The sequence below is a fragment of the Rhinatrema bivittatum genome, chromosome 4, assembly GCF_901001135.1.
Source record: "Rhinatrema bivittatum chromosome 4, aRhiBiv1.1, whole genome shotgun sequence".
NCBI lineage: Eukaryota > Metazoa > Chordata > Amphibia > Gymnophiona > Rhinatrematidae > Rhinatrema > Rhinatrema bivittatum.
The window spans coordinates 86,441,538-86,466,973 of NC_042618.1; the positions used below are offsets into that span (position 1 = coordinate 86,441,538).

General features: G+C 44.8%; 1 protein-coding gene across 1 annotated transcript in view; it reads right to left on the bottom strand.

Annotated features, from left to right (window-relative positions):
* LIN52 (lin-52 DREAM MuvB core complex component) overlaps window positions 1-25,436 on the bottom strand; it is a 268,699-nt gene that overhangs the window by 176,430 nt on the left and 66,833 nt on the right. Inside the window, exon 4 of the mRNA XM_029598442.1 lies at window positions 19,334-19,400. Within this exon, the coding sequence (XP_029454302.1) occupies window positions 19,334-19,400 (67 nt within the window). The remainder of the gene's footprint in view (window positions 1-19,333; window positions 19,401-25,436) is intronic.

Sequence of the window (25,436 nt, forward strand, 5' to 3'; positions counted from 1 at the left end):
AGAGGTGAAGGGGTGTTCAATGATTGGTCAATTTGAAGAAAGTTTGTTACTTAAATAGAGGCGCCATGTTTAAATATTTCATGACAGACCCGACTATTGAGACGTTCTTGTCCAATATAAGTGAGTATTTTACTTAAAAATTCAGATCTGATTAAATGACTGTGAAATTTAAAAACAATATGTATAACATTCCTGTTTCAGTATTTGCCCTGATGCAGATTTCGAAACGTTGCCAACGTCGGCGGCTTCCGCAAAGAAATTGGAAGCGGTTATAGCAGCTTCAATTTGAGAAGTTGGAGCGGCTCACGGCGGAGAAGACCATCGGCAAAAAATTTTGAAGATAAGTTTTCATCAGCCAATAAGACATTTGGTTTAAGTTATTAGAAACTGTTGGAACGTGCAAGTCGGGATACAAGAGGCTTTTGCCCCTTTTTGAACAGGTTACTGTCTGTATTCTGTTGGGTGGCACTATTGAACATCACTGCAGTTGGTTTTGAGTGGAAGAATAGAAGCCGGTAGGCTCTAAATTCAAGCTAAAAATTCATTTCAACTACTGCATTGATTTACAACATTGGAAATTAAAAGTTGCTCATTTGGAGAACATCACTGCAGCTAATTTTGAGCAGAAGAATAGAAGCCGGAAGGCTCTACATTTAAGTCAAAAACAAAAAAATTCATCTCAATTACTGCACTGATTTATAAAAAACTTTATCTGGAAAATTATTATTAGGCTTTGACGGAGTCATAATATTAGAAATTAAGAGTCTCAAAGTTACAAGTTCTAAAGAAAACATATTTTCAATAAATGTAGAATTTAAAAAATTTTAGAAAAATATATATTTTCAGTGAATTTAGAATAAAATTGAGGCAGTAGACCTGTGATTGTACCAACTCGGCTTTGCAATCATTTAATCACTGTTTGTTAACAGAATGATTGAGCCGGTGCTGAGGTCTACTTCCTTTCATTAAAATTTTACAAAAAATTTTATTGAAATTATATGCATATTTAAATGATGTAAAAATTCCATAAACTTTAAATTATCAATTTGTTTGAGATAGCAACTCCTAGAAGTAGGTAATTCCATTGGTGCCTATACACTAATAACTAGTTGATTATTCCTGCCTTTATATTAAGGGAAACATCCAAGCTCCATTGTTGGGGGAATTTCTGTGGATGCACAGTGAGTTACAGAACTGGAGGTGCAGGGTTTATATTAAGGGAAACATCCAAGCTCCATTGTTGGGGGAATTTCTGTGGATGTGCAGTGAGTTAGAGAACTGGAGGTGCAGGGTTTATATTAAGGGAAACATCCAAGCTCCATTGTTGGGGAATTTCTGTGGATGTGCAGTTGAGTTACAGAACTGGAGGTGCAGGGTTTATATTAAGGGAAACATCCAAGCTCCATTGTTGGGGGAATTTCTGTGGATGCACAGTGAGTTACAGAACTGGAGGTGCAGGGTTTATATTAAGGGAAACATCCAAGCTCCATTGTTGGGAGAATTTCTGTGGATGCACAGTGAGTTACAGAACTGGAGGTGCAGGGTTTATATTAAGGGAAACATCCAAGCTCCATTGTTGGGGGAATTTCTGTGGATGCGCAGTGAGTTACAGGACTGGAGGTGCAGGGTTTATATTAAGGGAAACATCCAAGCTCCATTGTTGGGGAATTTCTGTGGATGCGCAGTGAGTTACAGGACTGGAGGTGCAGGGTTTATATTAAGGGAAACATCCAAGCTCCATTGTTGGGGAATTTCTGTGGATGCACAGTGAGTTACAGAACTGGAGGTGCAGGGTTTATATTAAGGGAAACATCCAAGCTCCATTGTTGGGGGAATTTCTGTGGATGCGCAGTGAGTTACAGGACTGGAGGTGCAGGGTTTTATATAAGGGAAACATCCAAGCTCCCATGTTGGGGAATTTCTGTGGATGCGCAGTGAGTTACAGGACTGGAGGTGCAGGGTTTATATTAAGGGAAACATCCAAGCTCCATTGTTGGGGAATTTCTGTGGATGCGCAGTGAGTTACAGAACTGGAGGTGCAGGGTTATATTAAGGGAAACATCAAGCTCCATTGTTGGGGAATTTCTGTGGATGTGCAGTGAGTTACAGAACTGGAGGTGCAGGGTTTATATTAAGGGAAACATCCAAGCCTCCATTGTTGGGGGAATTTCTGTGGATGCAGCAGTGAGTTACAGGACTGGAGGTGCAGGGTTTATATTAAGGGAAACATCCAAGCTCCATTGTTGGGGAATTTCTGTGGATGCGCAGTGAGTTACAGAACTGGAGGTGCAGGGTTTATATTAAGGGAAACATCCAAGCTCCATTGTTGGGGAATTTCTGTGGATGCGCAGTGAGTTACAGAACTGGAGGTGCAGGGTTTATATTAAGGGAAACATCCAAGCTCCATTGTTGGGGAATTTCTGTGGATGCACAGTGAGTTACAGAACTGGAGGTGCAGGGTTTTATATTAAGGGAAACATCCAAGCTCCATTGTTTGGGGAATTTCTGTGGATGCGCCGTGAGTTACAGAACTGGAGGTGCAGGGTTTATATTAAGGGAAACATCCAAGCTCCATTGTTGGGGAATTTCTGTGGATGCGCAGTGAGTTACAGACTGGAGGTGCAGGGTTTATATTAAGGGAAACATCCAAGCTCCATTGTTGGGGAATTTCTGTGGATGCGCAGTGAGTTACAGAACTGGAGGTGCAGGGTTTATATTAAGGGAAACATCCAAGCTCCATTGTTGGGGAATTTTCTGTGGATGCGCAGTGAGTTACAGAACTGGAGGTGCAGGGTTTATATTAAGGGAAACATCCACGCTCCATTGTTGGGGGAATTTCTGTGGATGCGCAGTGAGTTACAGAACTGGAGGTGCAGGGTTTATATTAAGGGAAACATCCAAGCTCCATTGTTGGGGGAATTTCTGTGGATGCGCAGTGAGTTACAGAACTGGAGGTGCAGGGTTTATATTAAGGGAAACATCCAAGCTCCATTGTTGGGGGAATTTCTGTGGATGCAGCAGTGAGTTACAGAACTGGAGGTGCAGGGTTTATATTAAGGGAAACATCCAAGCTCCATTGTTGGGGGAATTTCTGTGGATGCGCAGTGAGTTACAGAACTGGAGGTGCAGGGTTTATATTAAGGGAAACATCCAAGCTCCATTGTTGGGGGAATTTCTGTGGATGCGCAGTGAGTTACAGAACTGGAGGTGCAGGGTTTATATTAAGGGAAACATCCAAGCTCCATTGTTGGGGCAATTTCTGTGGATACGCAGTGAGTTACAGAGACTGGAGGTGCAGGGTTTATATTAAGGGAAACATCCAAGCTCCATTTGTTGGGGAATTTCTGTGGATGCGCAGTGAGTTACAGAACTGGAGGTGCAAGGGGTTTATATTAAGGGAAACATCCAAGCTCCATTGTTGGGGGAATTTCTGTGGATGCAGAGTGAGTTACAGAACTGGAGGTGCAGGGTTTATATTAAGGGAAACATCCAAGCTCCATTGTTGGGGGAATTTCTGTGGATGGGCAGTGAGTTACAGAACTGGGAGGTGCAGGGGTTTAATATTAGGGAAACATCCAAGCTCCATTGTTGGGGGAATTTCTGGGGATGTCAGTGAGTTACAGAACTGGAGGTGCAGGGTTTTATATAAGGGAAACATCAAGCTCCATTGTTGGGGGAATTTCCTGTGGATGCGCAGTGAGTTATAGGACTGGAGGTGCAGGGTTTATATTAAGGGAAACATCCAAGCTCCATTGTTGGGGAATTTCTGTGGATGCAGAGTGAGTTACAGAACTGGAGGTGCAGGGTTTATATTAAGGGAAACATCCAAGCTCCATTGTTGGGGGAATTTCCTTCTGTGGATGGGCAGTGAGTTACAGAACTGGAGGTGCAGGGTTTATATTAAGGGAAACATCCAAGCTCCATTGTTGGGGAATTTCTGTGGATGCGCAGTGAGTACAGAACTGGGAGGTGTGCAGGGTTTATATTAAGGGAAACATCCAAGCTCCATTTGTGGGGGAATTTCTGTGGAATGCGCAGTGAGTTACAGAACTGGAGGTGCAGGTTTATATTAAGGGAAACATCCAAGCTCCATTGTTGGGGGAATTTCTGTGGATGTGCAGTGAGTTACAGGACTGGAGGGGCAGGGTTTATATTAAGGGAAACATCCAAGCTCACTGTTGGGGAATTTCTGTGGATGTGCAGTGAGTTACAGAACTGGAGGTGCAGGTTATATTAAGGGAAACATCAAGCTCCATTGTTGGGGGAATTTCTGTGGATGAGCAGTGAGTTACAGAACTGGAGGTGCAGGGTTTATATTGAGGGAAACATCCAAGCTCCATTGTTGGGGAATTTCTGTGGATGCGCAGTGAGTTACAGAACTGGAGGTGCAGGGTTTATATTAACGGAAACATCCAAGCTCCATTGTTGGGAGAATTCTGTGGATGCGCAGTGAGTTACAGAACTGGAGGTGCAGGATTTATATTAAGGGAAACATCCAAGCTCCATTGTTGGGGAATTTCTGTGGATGAGCAGTGAGTACAGACTGGAGGTGCAGGGTTTATATTAAGGGAAACATCCAAGCTCCATTGTTGGGGAATTTCTGTGGAGTGAGTTACAGAACTGGAGGTGCAGGATTTATATTAAGGGAAACATCCAAGCTCCATTGTTGGGGGAAATTTCTTGGATGCGCAGTGAGTTACAGGAACTGGAGGTGCAGGGTTTATATTAAGGGAAACATCCAAGCTCCATTGTTGGGGGGAATTTCTGTGGATGGCAAGTGAGTTTACAGAACTGGAGGTTGCAGGGTTTATATTAAGGGAAACATCCAAGCTCCATTGTTGGGGAATTTCTGTGGAATGGGCAGTGAGTTACAGAACTGGAGGTGCAGGGTTTATATAAGGGAAACATCCAAGCTCCATTGTTGGGAATTTCTGTGGATGCGCAGTGAGTTACAGAACTGGAGGTGCAGGGTTTATATTAAGGGAAACATCCAAGCTCCCTTGTTGGGGAATTTCTGTGGAATGCAGCAGTGAGTTACAGAACTGGAGTGCAGGTTTATATTAAGGGAAACATCCAAGCTCCATTGTTGGGGAATTTCTGTGGATGGCAGTGAGTTACAGAACTGGGAGGTGCAGGGTTTAGATTAAGGGAAACATCCAAGCTCCATTGTGGGGAATTTCTGTGGATGTGCGAGTGAGTTACAGAACTGGAGGTGCAGGGTTTATATTAAGGGAAACATCCAAGCTCCATTGTTGGGGAATTTCTGTGGATGCGCAGTGAGTTACAGAACTGGAGGTGCAGGGTTTATATTAAGGGAAACATCCAAGCTCCATTGCTGGGGAATTTCTGTGGATGCACAGTGAGTTACAGAACTGGAGGTGCAGGGTTTATATTAAGGGAAACATCCAAGCTCCATTGTTGGGGGAATTTCTGTGGATGCACAGTGAGTTACAGAACTGGAGGTGCAGGGTTTATATTAAGGGAAACATCCAAGCTCCATTGTTGGGGGAATTTCCGTGGATGTGCAGTGAGTTACAGGACTGGAGGTGCAGGGTTATTAAGGGAAACATCCAAGCTCCATTGTTGGGGAATTTCTGTGGATGTGCAGTGAGTTACAGAACTGGAGGTGCAGGGTTTACATTAAGGGAAACATCCAAGCTCCAATGTTAGGGGAATTTCTGTGGATGCGCAGTGAGTACAGAACTGGAGGTGCAGGGTTTATATTAAGGGAAACATCCAAGCTCCATTGTTGGGGAATTTCTGTGGATGCGCAGTGAGTTACAGAACTGGAGGTGCAGGGTTTATATTAAGGGAAACATCCAAGCTCCATTGTTGGGGAATTTCTGTGGATACGCAGTGAGTTACAGAACTGGAGGTGCAGGGTTTATATTAAGGGAAACATCCAAGCTCCTTGTGGGAATTTCTGTGGATACGCAGTGAGTTACGAACTGGAGGTGCAGGGTTATTTAAGGGAAACATCCAAGCTCCATTGTTGGGGGAATTTCTGTGGATGCGCAGTGAGTTACAGAACTGGAGGTGCAGGGTTTATATTAAGGGAAACATCCAAGCTCCATTGTTGGGGGAATTTCTGTGGATGCAGAGTGAGTTACAGAACTGAGGTGCAGGGTTTATATTAAGGGAACACTTCCAAGCTCCATTGTTGGGGGAATTTCTGTGGATGGGCAGTGAGTTACAGAACTGGAGGTGCAGGGTTTATATTAAGGGAAAATCCAAGCTCCATTGTTGGGGAATTTCTGTGGATGTTCAGTGAGTTACAGAACTGGAGGTGCAGGGTTTATATTAAGGGAAACATCCAAGCTCCATGTTGGGGGAATTCTGTGGATGCGCAGTGAGTTACAGGACTGGAGTGCAGGGTATATTAAGGAAACATCCAAGCTCCATTGTTGGGGAATTTCTGTGGATGCAGTGAGTTACAGAACTGGAGGTGCAGGGTTTATATTAAGGGAAACATCCAAGCTCCATTGTTGGGGGAATTTCTGTGGATGCGCAGTGAGTTACAGAACTGGAGGTGCAGGGTTTATATTAAGGGAAACATCCAAGCTCCATTGTTGGGGGAATTTCTGTGGATGTGCAGTGAGTTACAGACTGGAGGTGCAGGGTTATATTAAGGGAAACATCCAAGCTCCATTGTTGGGGAATTTCTGTGGATGCGCAGTGAGTTACAGAACTGGAGGTGCAGGGTTTAATTAAGGGAAACATCCAAGCTCCATTGTTGGGGAATTTCTGTGGATGCGCAGTGAGTTACAGAACTGGAGGTGCAGGGTTTATATTAAGGGAAACATCCAAGCTCCATTGTTGGGAGAATTTCTGGGATGCGCAGTGAGTTACAGAACTGGAGGTGCAGGGTTTCATATAAGGGAAACATCCAAGCCATTGTGGGGAATTTCTGTGGATGCACAGTGAGTTACAGAACTGGAGGTGCAGGGTTTATATTAAGGGAAACATCCAAGCTCCATAGTTGGGGGAATTTCTGTGGATGGCAGTGAGTTACAGAACTGGAGGTGCAGGGTTTATTAAGGAAACATCCAAGCTCCATTGTTGGGGAATTTCTGTGGATGCGCAGTGAGTTACAGAACTGGAGGTGCAGGGTTTATATTAAGGGAAACATCCAAGCTCCATTGTTGGGGGAATTTCTGTGGATGCGCAGTGAGTTACAGAACTGGAGGTGCAGGGTTCATATTAAGGGAACATCCAAGCTCCATTGTTGGGGAATTTCTGTGGATGCACAGTGAGTTACAGAACTGGAGGTGCAGGGTTTATATTAAGGGAAACATCCAAGCTCCATGTTGGGGAATTTCTGTGGATGTGCAGTGAGTTACAGAACTGGAGGTGCAGGGTTTATATTAAGGGAAACATCCAAGCTCCATTGTTGGGGGAATTTCTGTGGATGCGCAGTGAGTTACAGAACTGGAGGTGCAGGGTTTATATTAAGGGAAACATCCAAGCTCCATTGTTGGGGAATTTCTGTGGATGTTCAGTGAGTTACAAACTGGAGGTGCAGGGTTTATATTAAGGGAAACATCCAAGCTCCATTGTTGGGGAATTTCTGTGGATGCGCAGTGAGTTACAGGACTGGAGGTGCAGGTTTATATTAAGGGAAACATCCAAGCTCCATTGTTGGGGAATTTCTGTGGATGCAGAGTGAGTTACAGAACTGGAGGTGCAGGGTTATATTAAGGAAACATCCAAGCTCCATTGTTGGGGGAATTCTGTGGATGGCAGTGAGTTACAGAACTGGAGGTGCGCAGGGTTTATATAAGGGAAAACATCCAAGCTCCATTGTTGGGGAATTCTGTGGATGCGCAGTGAGTTACAGAACTGGAGGTGCAGGGTTTATATTAAGGGAAACATCCAAGCTCCATTGTTGGGGAATTTCTGTGGATGCGCAGTGAGTTACAGGACTGGAGGTGCAGGGTTTATATTAAGGGAAACATCCAAGCTCCATTGTTGGGAGAATTTCTGTGGATGCACAGTGAGTTACAGAACTGGAGGTGCAGGGTTTATATTAAGGGAAACATCCAAGCTCCATTGTTGGGGAATTTCTGTGGATGCAGTGAGTTACAGAACTGGAGGTGCAGGGTTTATATTAAGGGAAACATCCAAGCTCCATTGTTGGGGAATTTCTGTGGATTCGCAGTGAGTTACAGAACTGGAGGTGCAAGGGTTTAATTAAGGGAAACATCCAAGCTCCATTGTTGGGGGAATTTCTGTGGATGCGCAGTGAGTTACAGAACTGGAGGTGCAGGGTTTATATTAAGGGAAACATCCAAGCTCCATTGTTGGGGAATTTCTGTGGATGATGCAGAGTGAGTTACAGAACTGGAGGTGCAGGGTTTATATTAAGGGAAACATCCAAGCTCCATTGTTGGGGGAATTTCTGTGGATGCACAGTGAGTTACAGAACTGGAGGTGCAGGGTTTATATTAAGGGAAACATCCAAGCTCCATTGTTGGGGAATTTCTGTGGATGTTCAGTGAGTTACAGAACTGGAGGTGCAGGGTTTATATTAAGGGAAACATCCAAGCTCCATTGTTGGGGGAATTTCCGTGGGATGGGCAGTGAGTTACAGAACTGGAGGTGCAGGGTTTATATTAAGGGAAACATCCAAGCTCCATTGTTGGGGGAATTTCTGTGGATGCAGAGTGAGTTACAGAACTGGAGGTGCAGGGTTTATATTAAGGGAAACTCTAAGCTCCATGTTAGGGGAATTTCTGTGGATGCGCAGTGAGTTACAGAACTGGAGGTGCAGGGTTTATATTAAGGGAAACATCCAAGCTCCATTGTTGGGGAATTTCTGTGGATGCAGTGAGTTACAGAACTGGAGGTGCAGGGTTTATATTAAGGGAAACATCCAAGCTCCATTGTTGGGGAATTTCTGTGGATACGCAGTGAGTTACAGAACTGGAGGTGCAGGGTTTATATTAAGGGAAACATCCAAGCTCCATTGTTGGGGGAATTTCTGTGGATGCGCAGTGAGTTACAGAAATGGAGGTGCAGGGTTTATATTAAGGGAAACATCCAAGCTCCATTGTTGGGGGAATTTCTGTGGATGAGAGTGAGTTACAGAACTGGAGGTGCAGGGTTTATATTAAGGGAAACATCCAAGCTCCATTGTTGGGGGAATTTCTGTGGATGGGCAGTGAGTTACAGAAACTGGAGGTGCAGGGTTATATTAAGGGAAACATCCAAGCTCCATTGTTGGGGAATTTCTGTGGATGTTCAGTGACGTTACAGAACTGGAGGTGCAGGGTTTATATTAAGGGAAACATCCAAGCTCCATTGTTGGGGAATTTATGTGGATGCGCAGTGAGTATAGGACCTGGAGGTGCAGGGTTTATATTAAGGGAAACATCCAAGCTCCATTGTTGGGGAATTTCTGTGGATGCAGAGTGAGTTACAGAACTGAGGTGCAGGGTTTATATACGGGAAACATCCAAGCTCCATTGTTGGGGGAATTTCTGTGGATGGGCAGTGAGTTACAGAACTGGAGGTGCAGGGTTTATATTAAGGGAAACATCCAAGCTCCATTGTTGGGGAATTTCTGCTGGATGCGCAGTGAGTTACAGAACTGGAGGTGCAGGGTTTATATTAAGGGAAACATCCAAGCTCCATTGGTTGGGGGAATTTCTGTGGATGTCGCAGTGAGTTACAGGAACTGGAGGTGCAGGGTTTATATTAAGGGAAACATCCAAGCTCCCATTGTTGGGGAATTTCTGTGGATGTGCAGTGAGTTACAGGACTGGAGGTGCAAGGGTTATATTAAGGGAAACATCCAAGCTCCATTGTTGGGGAATTTCTGTGGATGGCAGTGAGTTACAGACTGGAGGTGCAGGGTTTATATTAAGGGAAACATCCAAGCTCCATTGTTGGGGAATTTCTGTGGATGCGCAGTGAGTTACAGAACTGGAGGTGCAGGGTTTATATTAAGGGAAACATCCAAGCTCCATTGTTGGGGAATTTCTGTGGATGCGCAGTGAGTTACAGAACTGGGGTGCAGGGTTTATATTAAGGGAAACATCCAAGCTCCATTGTTGGGAGAATTTCTGTGGATGCGCAGTGAGTTACAGAACTGGAGGTGCAGGGTTTATATTAAGGGAAACATCCAAGCTCCATGTTGGGGAATTTCTGTGGATGTGCACAGTGAGTTACAGAACTGGAGGTGCAGGGTTTATATTAAGGGAAACATCCAAGCTCCATAGTTGGGGGAATTTCTGTGGATGTGCAGTGAGTTACAGAACTGGAGGTGCAGGGTTTATATTAAGGGAAACATCCCAAGCTCCATTGTTGGGGGAATTTCTGTGGATGGCAGCAGTGAGTTACAGAACTGGAGGTTGCCAGGGTTTATATTAAGGGAAAATCCAAGCTCCATTGTTGGGGAATTTCTGTGGATGTCAGTGAGTTACAGAACTGGAGGTGCAGGGTTTATATTAAGGGAAACATCCAAGCTCATTGTGTGGGGGAATTTCTGTGGATGCGCAGTGAGTTACCGGAACTGGAGGTGCAGGGTTATATTAAGGGAACATCCAAGCTCCATTGTTGGGGAATTTCTGTGGATGCAGAGTGAGTTTACAGAACTGGAGGTGCAGGGTTTATATTAAGGGAAACATCCAAGCTCCATTGTTGGGGGAATTTCTGTGGATGGGCAGTGAGTTACAGAACTGGAGGTGCAGGGTTTATATTAAGGGAAACATCCAAGCTCCATTGTTGGGGAATTTCTGTGGATGTTCAGTGAGTTACAGAACTGGAGGTGCAGGGTTTATATTAAGGGAAACATCCAAGCTCCATTGTTGGGGAATTTCTGTGGATGCGCAAGTGAGTTACAGAACTGGAGGTGCAGGGTTTATATTAAAGGAAACATCCAAGCTCCATTGTTGGGGAATTTCTGTGGATGCGCAGTGAGTTACAGAACTGGAGGTGCAGGGTTTATATTAAGGGAAACATCCAAGCTCCATTGTTGGGGAATTTCTGTGGATGCGCAGAGTGAGTTACAGAACTGGAGGTGCAGGGTTTATATTAAGGAAACATCCAAGCTCCATTGTTGGGGAATTTCTGTGGATGCGCAGTGAGTTACAGAACTGGAGGTGCAGGGTTTATATTAAGGGAAACATCCAAGCTCCATTGTTGGGGAATTTCTGTGGATGCGCAGTGAGTTACAGAACTGGAGGTGCAGGGTTTATATTAAGGGAAACATCCAAGCTCCATTGTTGGGGAATTTCTGTGGATGTGCAGTGAGTTACAGAACTGGAGGTGCAGGGTTTATATTAAGGGAAACATCCAAGCTCCATTGTTGGGGAATTTCTGTGGATGCGCAGTGAGTTACAGAACTGGAGGTGCAGGGTTTATATTAAGGGAAACATCCAAGCTCCATTGTTGGGGAATTTCTGTGGATTCACAGTGAGTTACAGAACTGGAGGTGCAGGGTTTATATTAAGGGAAACATCCAAGCTCCATTGTTGGGGGAATTTCTGTGGATGCGCAGTGAGTTACAGAACTGGAGGTGCAGGGTTTATATTAAGGGAAACATCCAAGCTCCATTGTTGGGGAATTTCTGTGGATGCGCAGTGAGTTACAGAACTGGAGGTGCAGGGTTTATATTAAGGGAAACATCCAAGCTCCATTGTTGGGGAATTTCTGTGGATGTGCAGTGAGTTATAGAACTGGAGGTGCAGGGTTTATATTAAGGGAAACATCCAAGCTCCATTGTTGGGGAATTTCTGTGGATGCGCAGTGAGTTACAGAACTGGAGGGGAGGGTTTATATTAAGGGAAACATCCAAGCTCCATTGTTGGGGAATTTCTGTGGATGCGCAGTGAGTTACAGAACGGAGGTGCAGGGTTTATATTAAGGGAAACATCCAAGCTCCATTGTTGGGGGAATTTCTGTGGATGTGCAGTGAGTTACAGAACTGGAGGTGCAGGGTTTATATTAAGGGAAACATCCAAGCTCCATTGTTGGGGGAATTTCTGTGGATGCGCAGTGAGTTACAGAACTGGAGGTGCAGGGTTTAATTAAGGGAAACATCCAAGCTCCATTGTTGGGGGAATTTCTGTGGATGCGCAGTGAGTTACAGAACTGGAGGTGCAGGGTTTATATTAAGGGAAACATCCAAGCTCCATTGTTGGGGGAATTTCTGTGGATGCACAGTGAGTTACAGAACTGGAGGTGCAGGGTTTATATTAAGGGAAACAACCAAGCTCCATTGTTGGGGGAATTTCTGTGGATGTGCAGTGAGTTACAGAACTGGAGGAGCAGGGTTTATATTAAGGGAAACATCCAAGCTCCATTGTTGGGGGAATTTCTGTGGATGCGCAGTGAGTTACAGAACTGGAGGTGCAGGGTTTATATTAAGGGAAACATCCAAGCTCCATTGTTGGGAGAATTTCCTTGGAAGCGCAGTGATTTACAGAACTGGAGGTGCAGGGTTTATATTAAGGGAAACATCCAAACTCCATTGTTGGGGAATTTCTGTGGAGCGCAGTGAGTTACAGAACTGGAGGTGCAGGGTTTATATTAAGGGAAACATCCAAGCTCCATTGTTGGGGAATTTCTGTGGATGCGCAGTGAGTTACAGAACTGGAGGTGCAGGGTTTATATTAAAGGAAACATCCAAGCTCCATTGTTGGGGGAATTTCTGTGGATGCGCAGTGAGTTACAGAACTGGAGGTGCAGGGTTTATATTAAAGGAAACATCCAAGCTCCATTGTTGGGGGAATTTCTGTGGATGCAGTGAGTTACAGAACTGGAGGTGCAGGTTTATATTAAGGGAAACATCCAAGCTCCATTGTTGGGGGAATTTCTGTGGATGGCAGTGAGTTACAGAACGGAGGTGCAGGGTTTATATAAGGGAAACATCCAAGCTCCATTGTTGGGGGAATTTCTGTGGATGTGCAGTGAGTTACAGAACTGGAGGTGCAGGGTTATATTAAGGGAAACATCCAAGCTCCATTGTTGGGGGAATTTCTGTGGATGTGCAGTGAGTTACAGACTGGAGGTGCAGGGTTTATATTAAGGGAAACATCCAAGCTCCATTGTTGGGGGAATTTCTGTGGATGTGCAGTGAGTTACAGAACTGGAGGTGCAGGGTTTATATTAAGGGAAACATCCAAGCTCCATTGTTGGGAGAATTTCTGTGGATGTGCAGTGAGTTACAGAACTGGAGGTGCAGGGTTTATATTAAGGGAAACATTCCAAGCTCCATTGTGGGAGGGAATTTCTGTGGATGCGCAGTGAGTTACAGAACTGGAGGTGCAGGGTTTATATTAAGGAAACATCCAAGCTCCATTGTTGGGGGAATTTCTGTGGATTGTGCAGTGAGTTACAAACGGAGGTGCAGGGTTTATATTAAGGGAAACATCCAAGCTCCCATTGTTGGGGGAATTTCTGTGGATGTGCAGTGAGTTACAGAACTGGAGGTGCAGGGTTTATATTAAGGGAAACATCCAAGCTCCATTGTTGGGGGAATTTCTGTGGATGCGCAGTGAGTTACAGAACTGGAGGTGCAGGGTTTATATATTGATATTCCTTTCCTTCCTGTATATATTCCAGACTTCACTCTCATAGCCTTAGAGAATTAGTTGAACTAAGCTATCCAATAGTTTTAATAGAAGTTTTACTAGATGTGATGAAACTAGCAGCTTTTTAAAATTACACAGAAGGACCGTTTGGACTTGCTTTATAGCCAGTTTTAAAGCAGAGGGCCATGCTATGGAGGTGGGTGTGATATAAGAAATGTCATTTTGGCAATTTTTTCTTCCTAGAGACGCCACTGATCTTCTGTGACCTTAGTATTAGTGCAAGAAGGAATGGGGAGGGGGTGCTGGAGAGGCTCACAAATACATTGGCCCCTGGGCGCCAGAGATACGCGGTCCGCCACTGCATCGGGGGTGCAGAAATCTGAGGGAGCGGAATATGATGGGGTTAAGAAGCTGATTTACACTGACTGGAAGAAAGACTGGGGGTGACAGTATCTGATGATCCGCAAATAGTGAAACAGTGGGATAAGGCGGTGTCCACAGCCATAGGGAAACTAGGGTGCCGAGGGATAGGGATAATCAGCAGAAAAATGGGCAATGGCGAGACTTCACCTACAATGGAGGCTGAACCTGCAAAAGGGCCGCATGAAATGAGATTTAAAGACAGAGAAAAGCATCTCTCTTTTATTCCCCCAAGCTAGGATTATTTGGTCAGAACACAGAGAAACCAAATGGGCATGAAAGAGTCAAGAATAAAACTGGGAACTTGCAAGGAATGTAAACCTGTTTAGGGCTGTGGATGGAGGTTGCAATTATAGAATTAAGTTAGCAGTTAGATTTGTCTGGGAGGCTGAACATACGATACGACCTGTCCTAGTGCAAACGCCGCTGCTTATGTCCCTGGGGGCACTTAGAAGCGACAGCTTTATTGTTTGATAGGGAAGCAGGGAGTAAGGCGGATTCTGCTAAAAATCTTTATATGTGCTTTATTGGTACAGAATAACAAATAAAACAACGTAGCTGCTTTATGCACTTTAACAAAACAACTCACAATTCAGTTATGTTCACTTTCTCTAGGCTTCTGTCTCTCATCTCAGTTTGCAGGGATCCAGCCTAGGCCAGAATCCCTTGCTGTGATGGGACTTAAGGAGGCGCAGTACAGATATGTGTGGCCTGTCTTTTAAGGTGTTCTGAGGGAGTTTCTTATAATTCCCTCACATCGGCCTCGTGAGCCCGGTTATCCAGGCATGCCTGGGCTCATTCCCACATCCTCCTTACAGATGACTTACCCCCACGTGAGTCCCTATGAGCTGACCCCATAGGGCATAAATTGGGGACAACTGCGTCCCAGATTAACTCGGAAAGGACTCCCGCTTCCATCATGGCTTGACCTGACTAGTCGTCCCCATGTACACAGGTAAATGTCTCTTGACAAATGAGTCTTGCTAGACCCTGAATCCACCCAAAGCTTGGGTGGAAACAGAGTTCCACCCGGATTACGAATTCCTTACAACATCGATGAGGAGCATCCACTAAGCTCTTCCCATTTCTCATTCTAGGGCTCTGCCACTGTCCTCTGCCCTTTCTTGTGCTGATCCTCCAGCTTACATTCCCACTCCATGTCTTTTAACCAAAAAACACTCTTCATGGATATGGTCTACTGTCTTACAAAGAACAAGCCTGTGGAGTGGGTTTCCCTCTCCCTGTAGCCATCCCCTTCAAGGGCCCTTCCTGCTAATGACCAATCCATTCCCTCTGCACCTGTACTTTCATTCCTGGGGCGGCTTGAACTCTCTGAAGTACCTTTCTTCTTTCGGGGTGAGGGACTTCTCCCTTTGTCCCAAAGAATTTTACTTTCCAGTGTGGGCTGGGTCACTTATTTGACATCCATAACTTCAGCTCTCTCAAATCGGTAGTCCCTAGCAAATGACCTCTCTGACCACAGTTAAAGCACATGGATGTGCCTATAGTCCGGGTTCAGAAGACGAGCGGTCTGTGCTTCGCCAGGGAGTCTGTGCAGGCTGACCTTCTAGGCTCCTTACCACATCGGGCATTAATTGCACATGGTGGAAGGCTTTTACCACTTCTAGAGCCCTGCATGTCGGCAGACCTAATTCCACATGGGCCAGACAAGCCAGTCTGGATGGTTCTAGAAGTACCTGTCAGGCTATTTCAAGGCCAGTTTTTCCCTTCAGCTACAGCCACTTCTAGCTGGAATCCTTGAAACGACAGAACAGATTTTGGGGGCTCTCCCCGGCTGCAGGAAGCCCTCTCGAAACCTGCTGCCGGCAGGTTTCTGAGGTTTACCAGCTCTCTTTAGAACAGCAGCCTTGACGGTCCGCATAGGAGCCCTTTCATCCAGGCTGGCCACTTGAAGGCTGCTAGCCTTCTGCCCGTAAGCAAGTAGTCAAGTACGTAATCCAACTGGCTTCTGACCAAGCCGACAGTCGGGCGGTCCTCTCAAGACTGGAAGATTGGGCATCCAAATGGCAGATGAAATTTAATGTGGACAAGTGCAAAGTGGTTGCACATAGGGAAAAATGACCCTTGCTGTAGTTACACGATGTTAGGTTCCATATTAGGTGCTACCACCCAGGAAAAAGATCTAGGCATCATAGTGGATAATACTTTAAAATAGTCAGCTCAGTGTGCTGCGGCAGTCAAAAAAGCAAACAGAATGTTAGGAATTATTAGGAAGGGAATAGTGAATAAAACGGAAAATGTCATAATGCCTCTGTATCGCTCCATGGTGAGACCGCACCTTGAATACTGTGTACAATTCTGGTCACTGCATCTCAAAAAAGATATAGTTGCGATGGAGAAGGTACAGAGAAGGGCTACCAAAATGATAAGGGGAATGGAACAGCTCCCCTATGAGGAAAGGCTGAAGAGGTTAGGACTTTTTCAGCTTGGAGAAGAGACGGCTGAGGGGGGATATGATAGAGGTCTTTAAGATCATGAGAGGTCTTGAACGAGTAGATGTGAATCGGTTATTTACGCTTTTGGATAATAGAAGGACTAGGGGCATTCCATGAAGTTAGCAAGTAGCACATTTAAGACTAATCGGAAGAAAGTTCTTTTTCACTCAGCACACAATTAAGCTCTGGAATTTGTTGCCAGAGGATGTGGTTAGTGCAGTTAGTGTAGCTGGGTTCAAAAAAGGTTTGGATAAGTTCTGGAGGAGAAGTCCATTAATGGCTATTAATCAAGTTTACTTAGGGAATAGCCACTGCTATTAATTGCATCAGTAGCATGGGATCTCTTAGTGTTTGGGTAATTGCCAGGTTCTTATGGCCTGGATTGGCCTCTGTTGGAAACAAGATGCTGGGCTTGATGGACCCTTGGTCTGACCCAGCATGGCAATTTCTTATGTTCTAAAGTTTTACAGGAAGAGCTGCGGATCCTCTCCTGCCTTTATCTTAATCTGGCTGTCAGCTAACAAATTCATCTTGGGTGTGTAACAGCTTATATGGCTTGAACAATTTGCACCAGCTTCCCTTTTTGCTGGGTGAACTGTTTATGTAAACCGTGTATCATCTTCTGTAGCTGCTGCTGGTCCTCTTCCAGGCCCTGTATCACCTGCTCTATATTCATTGTTTCTCCAGTTGCACAATCAGAAACTGCTGACTCTCCAGGTGAAGGAGAGGAAAACCAAACACAAAAAACCCCCCTCTGTGGCCTGTCCTGCCCTTACTAATTGAATTAGTCTCGCTGCTTCACGAGGGGATAGTCCCCTTGGCCTATGGTAATGGACTTCCATTCTTCTATCTCTGTGACTCCTGCTTAGCACAGGGATCCCACTTTATTTATTTATTTATTTAAAGGCTTTTATATACCGGAGTTCATGCACTAGTGCATACCACTTCGGTTTACACCGAACAAGGAACAGAAAATTACATCAAACAGATTGAACAATTAAACAAATATACAATTACATCCAACGATTGGGTATAAATAACATGGCTAACTTAGTAGGAACTTAGAGTTTGAGGTAAAGGAGAGAAATAGTACCAAGTGGTAACAGAACAATGTTAATAGCTAAATAATAAATATAAATAGTAAATACAAATTCTTATAATAAATACAGGTGCTTACAGATTACAGTCTTCATGAAAAGTTTACGTCTACAGAATAGGGTTAAGTAAATAAGAACTGGCGGTTATTTCTATAGGAGTGAAGACTTCAAAAACTGAGGTTACATCTGGATTAAGAGGTATTGGTGTAGCATGCTCAAATATTTAATGATTTGGAATTGTGAGACCAAGGATAAAAATTAGGAGTTGTTTGATATGATTATAAAAGCGAGAATGATTCAAGTTCTGGGACGTGGTTCTGAGCTAGACCTTTAAGTGTAGGCTTTTGTAAAGAGCCAGGTCTTGAGTTTCTTTTGAATGTTCGAGTACACGTTTCGAGGCGAATGTCCGTGGGGAGGGCATTCCAATGAAGGGGGCTGGCAGTCGAGAATGCACGTTTCTTAAGTGAGGACTTGGCTGAAGGTACGTGTAAGGTGCCTAAGTATCTGTTTCTGATTGGTCTTGAAGACTCGTGTAGGCGAAGTGGAAGGCTTAGATCTAGCGACGTTTGTGAATGGATGTTCTTGTGTGTTATAGTTAGCACTTTGAAAATGATTCTGGATCTGATGGGGAGCCAGTGTAAGTGTTTTAGTATGGGTGTTATGTGTTCACTTCTGCTGGTGTTAGTAAGAATCCTTGCGGCGGAGTTCTGCAACATTTGTAGAGGTTTTGTGGTAATGGTTGGAAGGTCTATAAGCAGAGAGTTGCAGTAATCGATTTTGGAAAATAGTATTGTTTGGAGGACTGTTCTGAAGTCCTGAAAATACAGGAGAGGTTTCAGCTTTTTCAGAATATGTAGTTTATAATAGCATTCTTTCGTTGTGTTCTTGACAAATTCTTTGAGGTTCAGCCTTTTGTCTAAGGTGACCCCAAGGTCTCTTACTTGAGTGGAATTGATCATTGGTGGTGAGGTTAGGTTGTTGGTAGGCTGAAGGTTCTCATCTGGAGTGATAAGCAAAAGTTCTGTTTTTGACGTATTAAGTACTAGGTTAAGGCTAGATAGGAGTGAGTTTATGGACTGTAGACAATTGTTCCAGAAGTTGATGGTGCTGGAGATGGAGTCAGTGATTGGCAGCAGAATCTGAACATCGTCTGCGTATATGAAGTGTGTGACCTTAAGACTTGAGAGTAGATGACATAGGGGGAGAAGATAGATGTTAAAGAGGGTGGGGGAGAGAGAGGATCCTTGGGGAACTCCGAAAGAGGATTTGACCGGGAGGGAATCCTTGTTGCTGATCCCACTTCTAGCACGATACGTGGTACTGAGAGGTCAGGACTAGGCAGAGAAGAGACTGCAGGCTGAACTCTGGCAAAAATCAATAATAAACAGAACAAAGCTGGTTTATGCAGTTTAACAAAACAATTTACAATTCAGTTGTATTTGCTTCTGGAGGCTTCCGCCAGGGCCCTGGTCTCCAGAATCCCTTGCTGGGTTATGACGTAAGCAGGAGCAGTACAGATAGCGGTGGCCTCTGCTTTTACGTTGTTCTCAGGGAGTTTCTTACACCCTCCCTCGGTAAGCTTACCTACCTAAAACAGTGCAGAATTAAGGAGAAAGAATACATACACTATCCTGGGTAGGGAACGAGATTCTTTAGGAATTAGAAAAAATGCCAATAAACAAAATGTTTTAAATAGTTCTTTTGGTGAAAAAGCCATAAAACCTAGGAGAATTAATCAACATTTATCAATCTAAATGCATCCCTCCTCATTTCTTTGGGCTATGAAACTGAGAAGTTTAAGTGGTCTGTTATAAACTAAGCTTACCTTTTAACATATCAATGTCGTCATTTTCCAGTTCTGCCATCCATTTGGGAGGTGAGCTGGCAATTGGCTATTAAATAAAGGGAAGACAGATGTAAATTACTTCCTACAAGTAGTATTTTCAATGCATTCACATATAGGGCAGTTCTTCAAAGTTTTTGTGACAAAAGGCTGAGGCAACTGATTCAAATATGAAACCAATAAAACATCCTAGAAGCCCAAACTTTTGTATGTCCAGAAAACTTTGGCAGAGCAGATAGAAACTTCTGGCTGATGACTGGTAGAGGAAACTCTCAAACACAAGATGCTTGTTCACCTCTCCCATCCTTTGAATGCAATGAGTATGTTATACTTTCTGTATTGATAAAATTCCTAATTTAACACATTCCTAGTACCCAGAATGAGCCACATGGTCTGAGTTCGAGCCGACATCTAGTTTGGAAGTACGATGTCTGATTACACAACGTAATCCAGCGCTGCATCCATTAGATGCTATTCCGATAAAGTATATAAAACTTGTATCTGAGACCATCGCAGGATCTATTGTAAAAACAGTAAACCTGCACCTGGCTGAAGGTGAAGTACCTGTAGACTTAAAATGTGCTGACACCACAATGTTGAACAATTACAGACCTATTGCCACATTACCTTTTCCAGCCAAAATCATAGAAAAATAGTATATAAACAATTAATTGAGTATATCGAAACTATTAACATCTTATATACAAAGCAGTTTGGCCTCAGAAAAAAATGAACACCAAATCACTTTCTCTTTCATTTTTTGACAGAATATTAAGATGACTTGATTCAGGATAATATCTGGTGGTAGTATTAGATTAACTGTGGCCTTTGATACTATACATCATTCAAAACTGCTTAACAGACTGATGGAAGCAGGAATAACTGGGAGGGTATGATATGCTTTACATCATTTTTAAAAGATAAAATAGATAATACGCTATCATATCAAAAGAAGATTACAACTGGTATCCCGCAACGTTCATCTTTACTGGCTCTTCTTTTCAACTTACACTTGTTGACATTGTGTAAAGTGCTTTCCAGTCTGGATCCTAAATTTTATATATATATGCGGACGACGTGCAATTCCTTCTGCCCAAAATATCAAGGACCTGAAGCCAAAGTTAGAGGAAAGCCAAGGAATCCTGCTCAGAATATATGAGTCAGGAATAAGACAGTCTCAAGGCTCTGACTCATCAAGTACAACCTACAGGGATAAGTGAAGGTCCCAAGATGTCTGTCTTAAATCATCCTGAAGCTCCATTATCACTAGAATGGCCCTTCCCTTGTATCAAGACTTAACCCTTTGGAATACAGAAGGTAGGGCATTATCATCATGCAATCTTAGGGGCTGAAGTAAAGACCTGCTAGGCTTAGTGCACTGCTTTACTTCAGGCTTAGCATTCACTTTTTATACGCTAAAATATCAAATCTCTACTAAAAGGGGGTTTCTACAAACTCCACATCCTCAAAAAACTGAAACCCCTCCTCATCGCCCAAGACTTCCGCCTAGTTTTGCAGTCTACCATTCTATCAAAATTAGATTACTGCAACTCCCTTCTTCTAGGGCTCCCTTACTCGACAATTAAACCCTTACAAATCCTGCAGAACTCCATGGCAAGAATCATCACTGACACCCGCAAAAGAGAACACATCTCCCCAGTCCTAAAAGACCTGCACTGGCTTCCCATCCCCTTCCATATAAAATACAAAGCCCTCACTGTCCTTCATAATGAGCTTTAGAAAAACAACCCAGCATGGCTCAAGGAAATGCCGCACTTCCGTGCCTCAATCGCCCTTCCAGAGCCACCCTCGCAGGAACCCTACACACTGCTCATCTCTCCCTCACCAGAGAAAGAGCTTTTACCATCGCTGGCCCCACCCTATGGAACTCACTCCCCATCTCTCTCCACCTCGAACCCTCTTTACCCAACTTCAAAAAAGGCATCGAAACGTGGCTCTTCTTACAGGCCTACCCTGATGCCAATCAGACCTAAACCCTCCTTCTACCCCTCACAACCGCTACCTGTAATGCTGTAGCCTATGTAATTATCGCCTATGGAATGATATGACATGTTATGATATGATATGATATGTTGACTATGTAATCATTGGATTGTTACGATTATGTTAATTTCCATTATTATTGTTCCTATTTTATATTTCCTTTCTCCCTCTCTCCACTACCTATGTTCTTCACGCTCCTCACGCGCTTGCTTTCACCCTACCCCCATCTCTGCTCCCCTTCCCCCCTGCATGTTATTTGTAATTTCTCTTTCCTTTCTACATGAGTTGATTGTAAACCGGTATGATGGGTCCTACGAATGTCGGTATATTAAAAGTTCATAAATAAATAAATAAATAAAATTGCTTCCTATGTAATAAAGGTTTTAGCACTCAAAAACTGTACGCTAAAATGGAAGTAATAAAGTGAGCTAACTCACTCATGGAAATTATTTATTTATTTATTTAGATTTTTATACTCTGCTTTTCACACTTTTTTCAGGACTTCAAACATTCAGATACTGTAGGTATTTCCCTATCCCCAGAGGGCTTACAATCTAAGTTTGTACCTGAGGCAATGGAGGGCAACTTGACTTGCCCAGGGTCACGAGAAGCGACAGTGGGACTTACATGTCCTACATATGGAACAACAGCCAATGCATCAATGTGCGAATAAAATTATTTCACTTATTTTGGAGCCTTTAGCTGTATGGGTCCACATTTGTGGAATTGTTTGCCGCCAGATGTGAGGTTACTCCAGGACTTTGTGGCTTTCGTAAAGTCATAAATTCTTGGTTCCCTGTACGTACCCGGATCAGTCCAGACAGTGGGTTATGTCCCCCTTCCAGCAGATGGAGTCAGAGCAAAAACTGTTGGAGCGCCCTCTGCGTCCCTTCAGTATTACTCTGACTCCAGCAGATGAAAGGTGGCATCTGCGGTTCCCCAGTATAGTTGGATAGGTGTTGTTTCCTTTCTTTACTTTCCTCAGTGTTGTTCTTTTTTTCTGTATGGATCAACTTAAAAAAAAAAAGAGAGAATTTTCAGTGTCTTAATTTACTCCCATCTCTGAGCTTGCAGGCAGAACTGTCAGGGACAGTTTTTAATTGTTTTCTTCTCTATCTGTGCATTGGGGTTAAGTTTTTGTACTTTTTTCATTTCAGCCTTGTTAAGTTAGCTGTCCCGGGGCGCACGTTGGTGGATCCAACCTCTCCCCCCCAGTAGCCCGTCCTGAGACGTCGCTTCCTCGGGGCAGCTGAGACAGAGAAGCGCCATTCCTCTGTCTCCTGTCTTGCTGCTGCTGACAGCCTCCGGGAGAGTTTTAGCTCTGTCTCTCTCCCATGCCGCGTCCAACGCGATGTTCCGCCTGTGAGGAGTCCAGGTCCCGACTCTCCCGCGAGGGCCTATGTGCGAGGTGCCTCCCCGGTGGGGAGGGCTCCTCGAGGCAAGGGGGACCTTCTTTTTCACTCGCTTCTGCACGCCCGCCCGCTGAGAGGTCGGCCCCGTTCCCATCTGAAGAGGGAACAGCGGCCATCTTAGATGTGCAGCTGCCTGCTTCTCTCCCTCCCGATCTCTCTGCCGACTCCGGATGTTCGCCTCCCCCATCGATTCTAACTCCGGCGGTTCCACCCGAGGCTAATTTAACATCGGGGCAGCTGAATGTGGCCCCCCCACCGGGCCATTCTCTGCGGAGTTTATTTTGCTTATTCATAATGCCTATTTAGTTCGCCTCTCTCAAGATGCAGCAGCTCTCCCTCCCCCACCCAAAATCCCCAGGATTGAAGGGAGTGGGGATTCTCCAGAACTCATTCAAGTTCCCGCACCACCTGTAATTCCAGGGGCAGGGGTCACTCAATTACCAGGAACTGGAGCCTCTAGGGTACGGGTGGTCTCACAACCGCCCAATCCAGACCCCCCCTCCTCCTCAGAATCCTGACGTGGTTCTGGACGATCCGACGCCACAACTGGACGGGGATGACCCCCACGTCTTATGGCTCTTTCAGAGGGACGAATTGGACCCCCTCATCCTCCAGGTCCTGCATGAATTAGATACTGAGGCTCTGCAAGAGCCTGCTGTGCCCAGTATGACTGGGAGGAAGAGGGACCCTGTCCTGGCGTGTCTCCGTCCACCGGCGAAGACTTTTCCTTTTCATCCCAGGCTTCTCCAATTGTTGTCAAGAGAGTGGGATGTTCCTGATGGTTCTATCAGGATCGGCAGAGCAATGGACAAGCTTTATCCACTTCCAGAAGAATCTTTGGATTTTCTCAAAAGTACCCAGCGTTGATTCATCTGTGTCCGCAGTCACAAAGAGGATATAGTCCGCAGTCACAAAGATATAGTCCGCAGTCACAAAGATATAGTTGCAATGGAGAAGGTACAGAGAAGGGCAACCAAAATGATAAAGGGGATGGAACAGCTCCCCTATGAGGAAAGGCTAAAGAGGTTAGGGCTGTTCAGCTTGGAGAAGAGACGGCTGAGGGGGGATATCATAGAGGTCTTTAAGATCATGAGAGGTCTTGAACGAGTAGATGTGACTCGGTTATTTACACTTTCGAATAATAGAAGGACTAGGGGGCATTCCATGAAGTTAGCAAGTAGCACATTTAAGACTAATCGGAGAAAATTCTTTTTCACTCAACGCACAATAAATCTCTGGAATTTGTTGCCAGAGGATGTGGTTAGTGCAGTTAGTGTAGCTGGGTTCAAAAAAGGTTTGGATAAGTTCTTGGAAGAGAAGTCCATTAACTGCTATTAATCAAGTTTACTTAGGGAATAGTCACTGCTATTAATTGCATCAGTAGCATGGGATCTTCTAGGTGTTTGGGTAATTGCCAGGTTCTTGTGGCCTGGTTTGGCCTCTGTTGGAAACAGGATGCTGGGCTTGATGGACCCTTGGTCTGACCCAGCATGGCAATTTCTTATGTTCTTATGTTCTAACTATCCCGGTTACTGGTGGTACCGCGCTAGAAGACATCCAAGATTGTAAACTTGAAGTGTATTTGAAGAGAATCTTCGAAATTTCTGCTCTTGGGGTCCAAGCGGCGGTCTGCAGCTCTCTCATGCAACGAGGGGGACTACGTTGGATGCAGCAATTGTTAGGGGCTCAAGAGCTGCCCCCTGACGAAGCATGGTAAGCGGACCGCCTGGAGGCAGCAATTGCATATGGGGCGGATGCTCTGTATGATCTCCTCCAAGTCCTGGCCAGATCCATGGTCTCTGCCATCTCAGCTAGACGTCTTCTTTGGCTCCGAAATTGGTCAGTGGATTCTTCCTCCAAAGCTCGGCTCAGTTCCTTGCCCTTCAAGGGCAAATTGCTCTTTGATGAAGAATTGGAACAGCTCATCCAGTCCCTTGGAGAGAATAAAGTGCCAAAGTTGCCCGAAGATAAACGTTGGAGTTACAGGACATTCAGCTCAACTCGCACCCACTTCAGGGGCCAGCATCGTTTTCGTCAGTCCAGATCAGTTCCTCAGAAACCAGCCTCCTCTTGATCACAGTCCTGGTCCCATTCCTTTCGAGGTCGAAGACAATCCAGGAATAACCCCGCCCAAGGGGCTCCCAGGTCCACACAATGAAGTATTGCTGACCCACTCTTCAATTCCTAAGATAGGGGGACGACTGGCCCTCTTCTACGAGGAGTGGGTCAAGATCACCTCAGACCAGTGGGTCTTGGATATCATAAATCACGGTTACGCATTAGAATTTGCTCGGCATCTAAGAGACCGGTGTGTCTTCTCCCCCTGTGGCCCGGTGAAGAAGCAAGTCATTGTAAGGCAGACGCTGGATAGTCTTCTGAGATTGGGGGCCATTCTCCCAGTGCCCTTGCCGGAGCAAGGGTCAGGCCACTACTCCATCTACTTCGTGGTTCTCAAGAAGGAGGGCTCCTTCCGTCCAATCCTCGACCTCAAGATGGTTAACAGGGCCCTCAAGATCCCGCATTTCCGGATGGAAACGTTGCGTTCGGTGATCGTGGCAGTCCACACGGGGGAGTTTCTAGCCTCACCAGACTTGACGGAGGCTTATCTACATATTCCTATACTTCAAGCACATCAACGCTTCCTTCGCTTCAAGATTCTCGGACAGCAT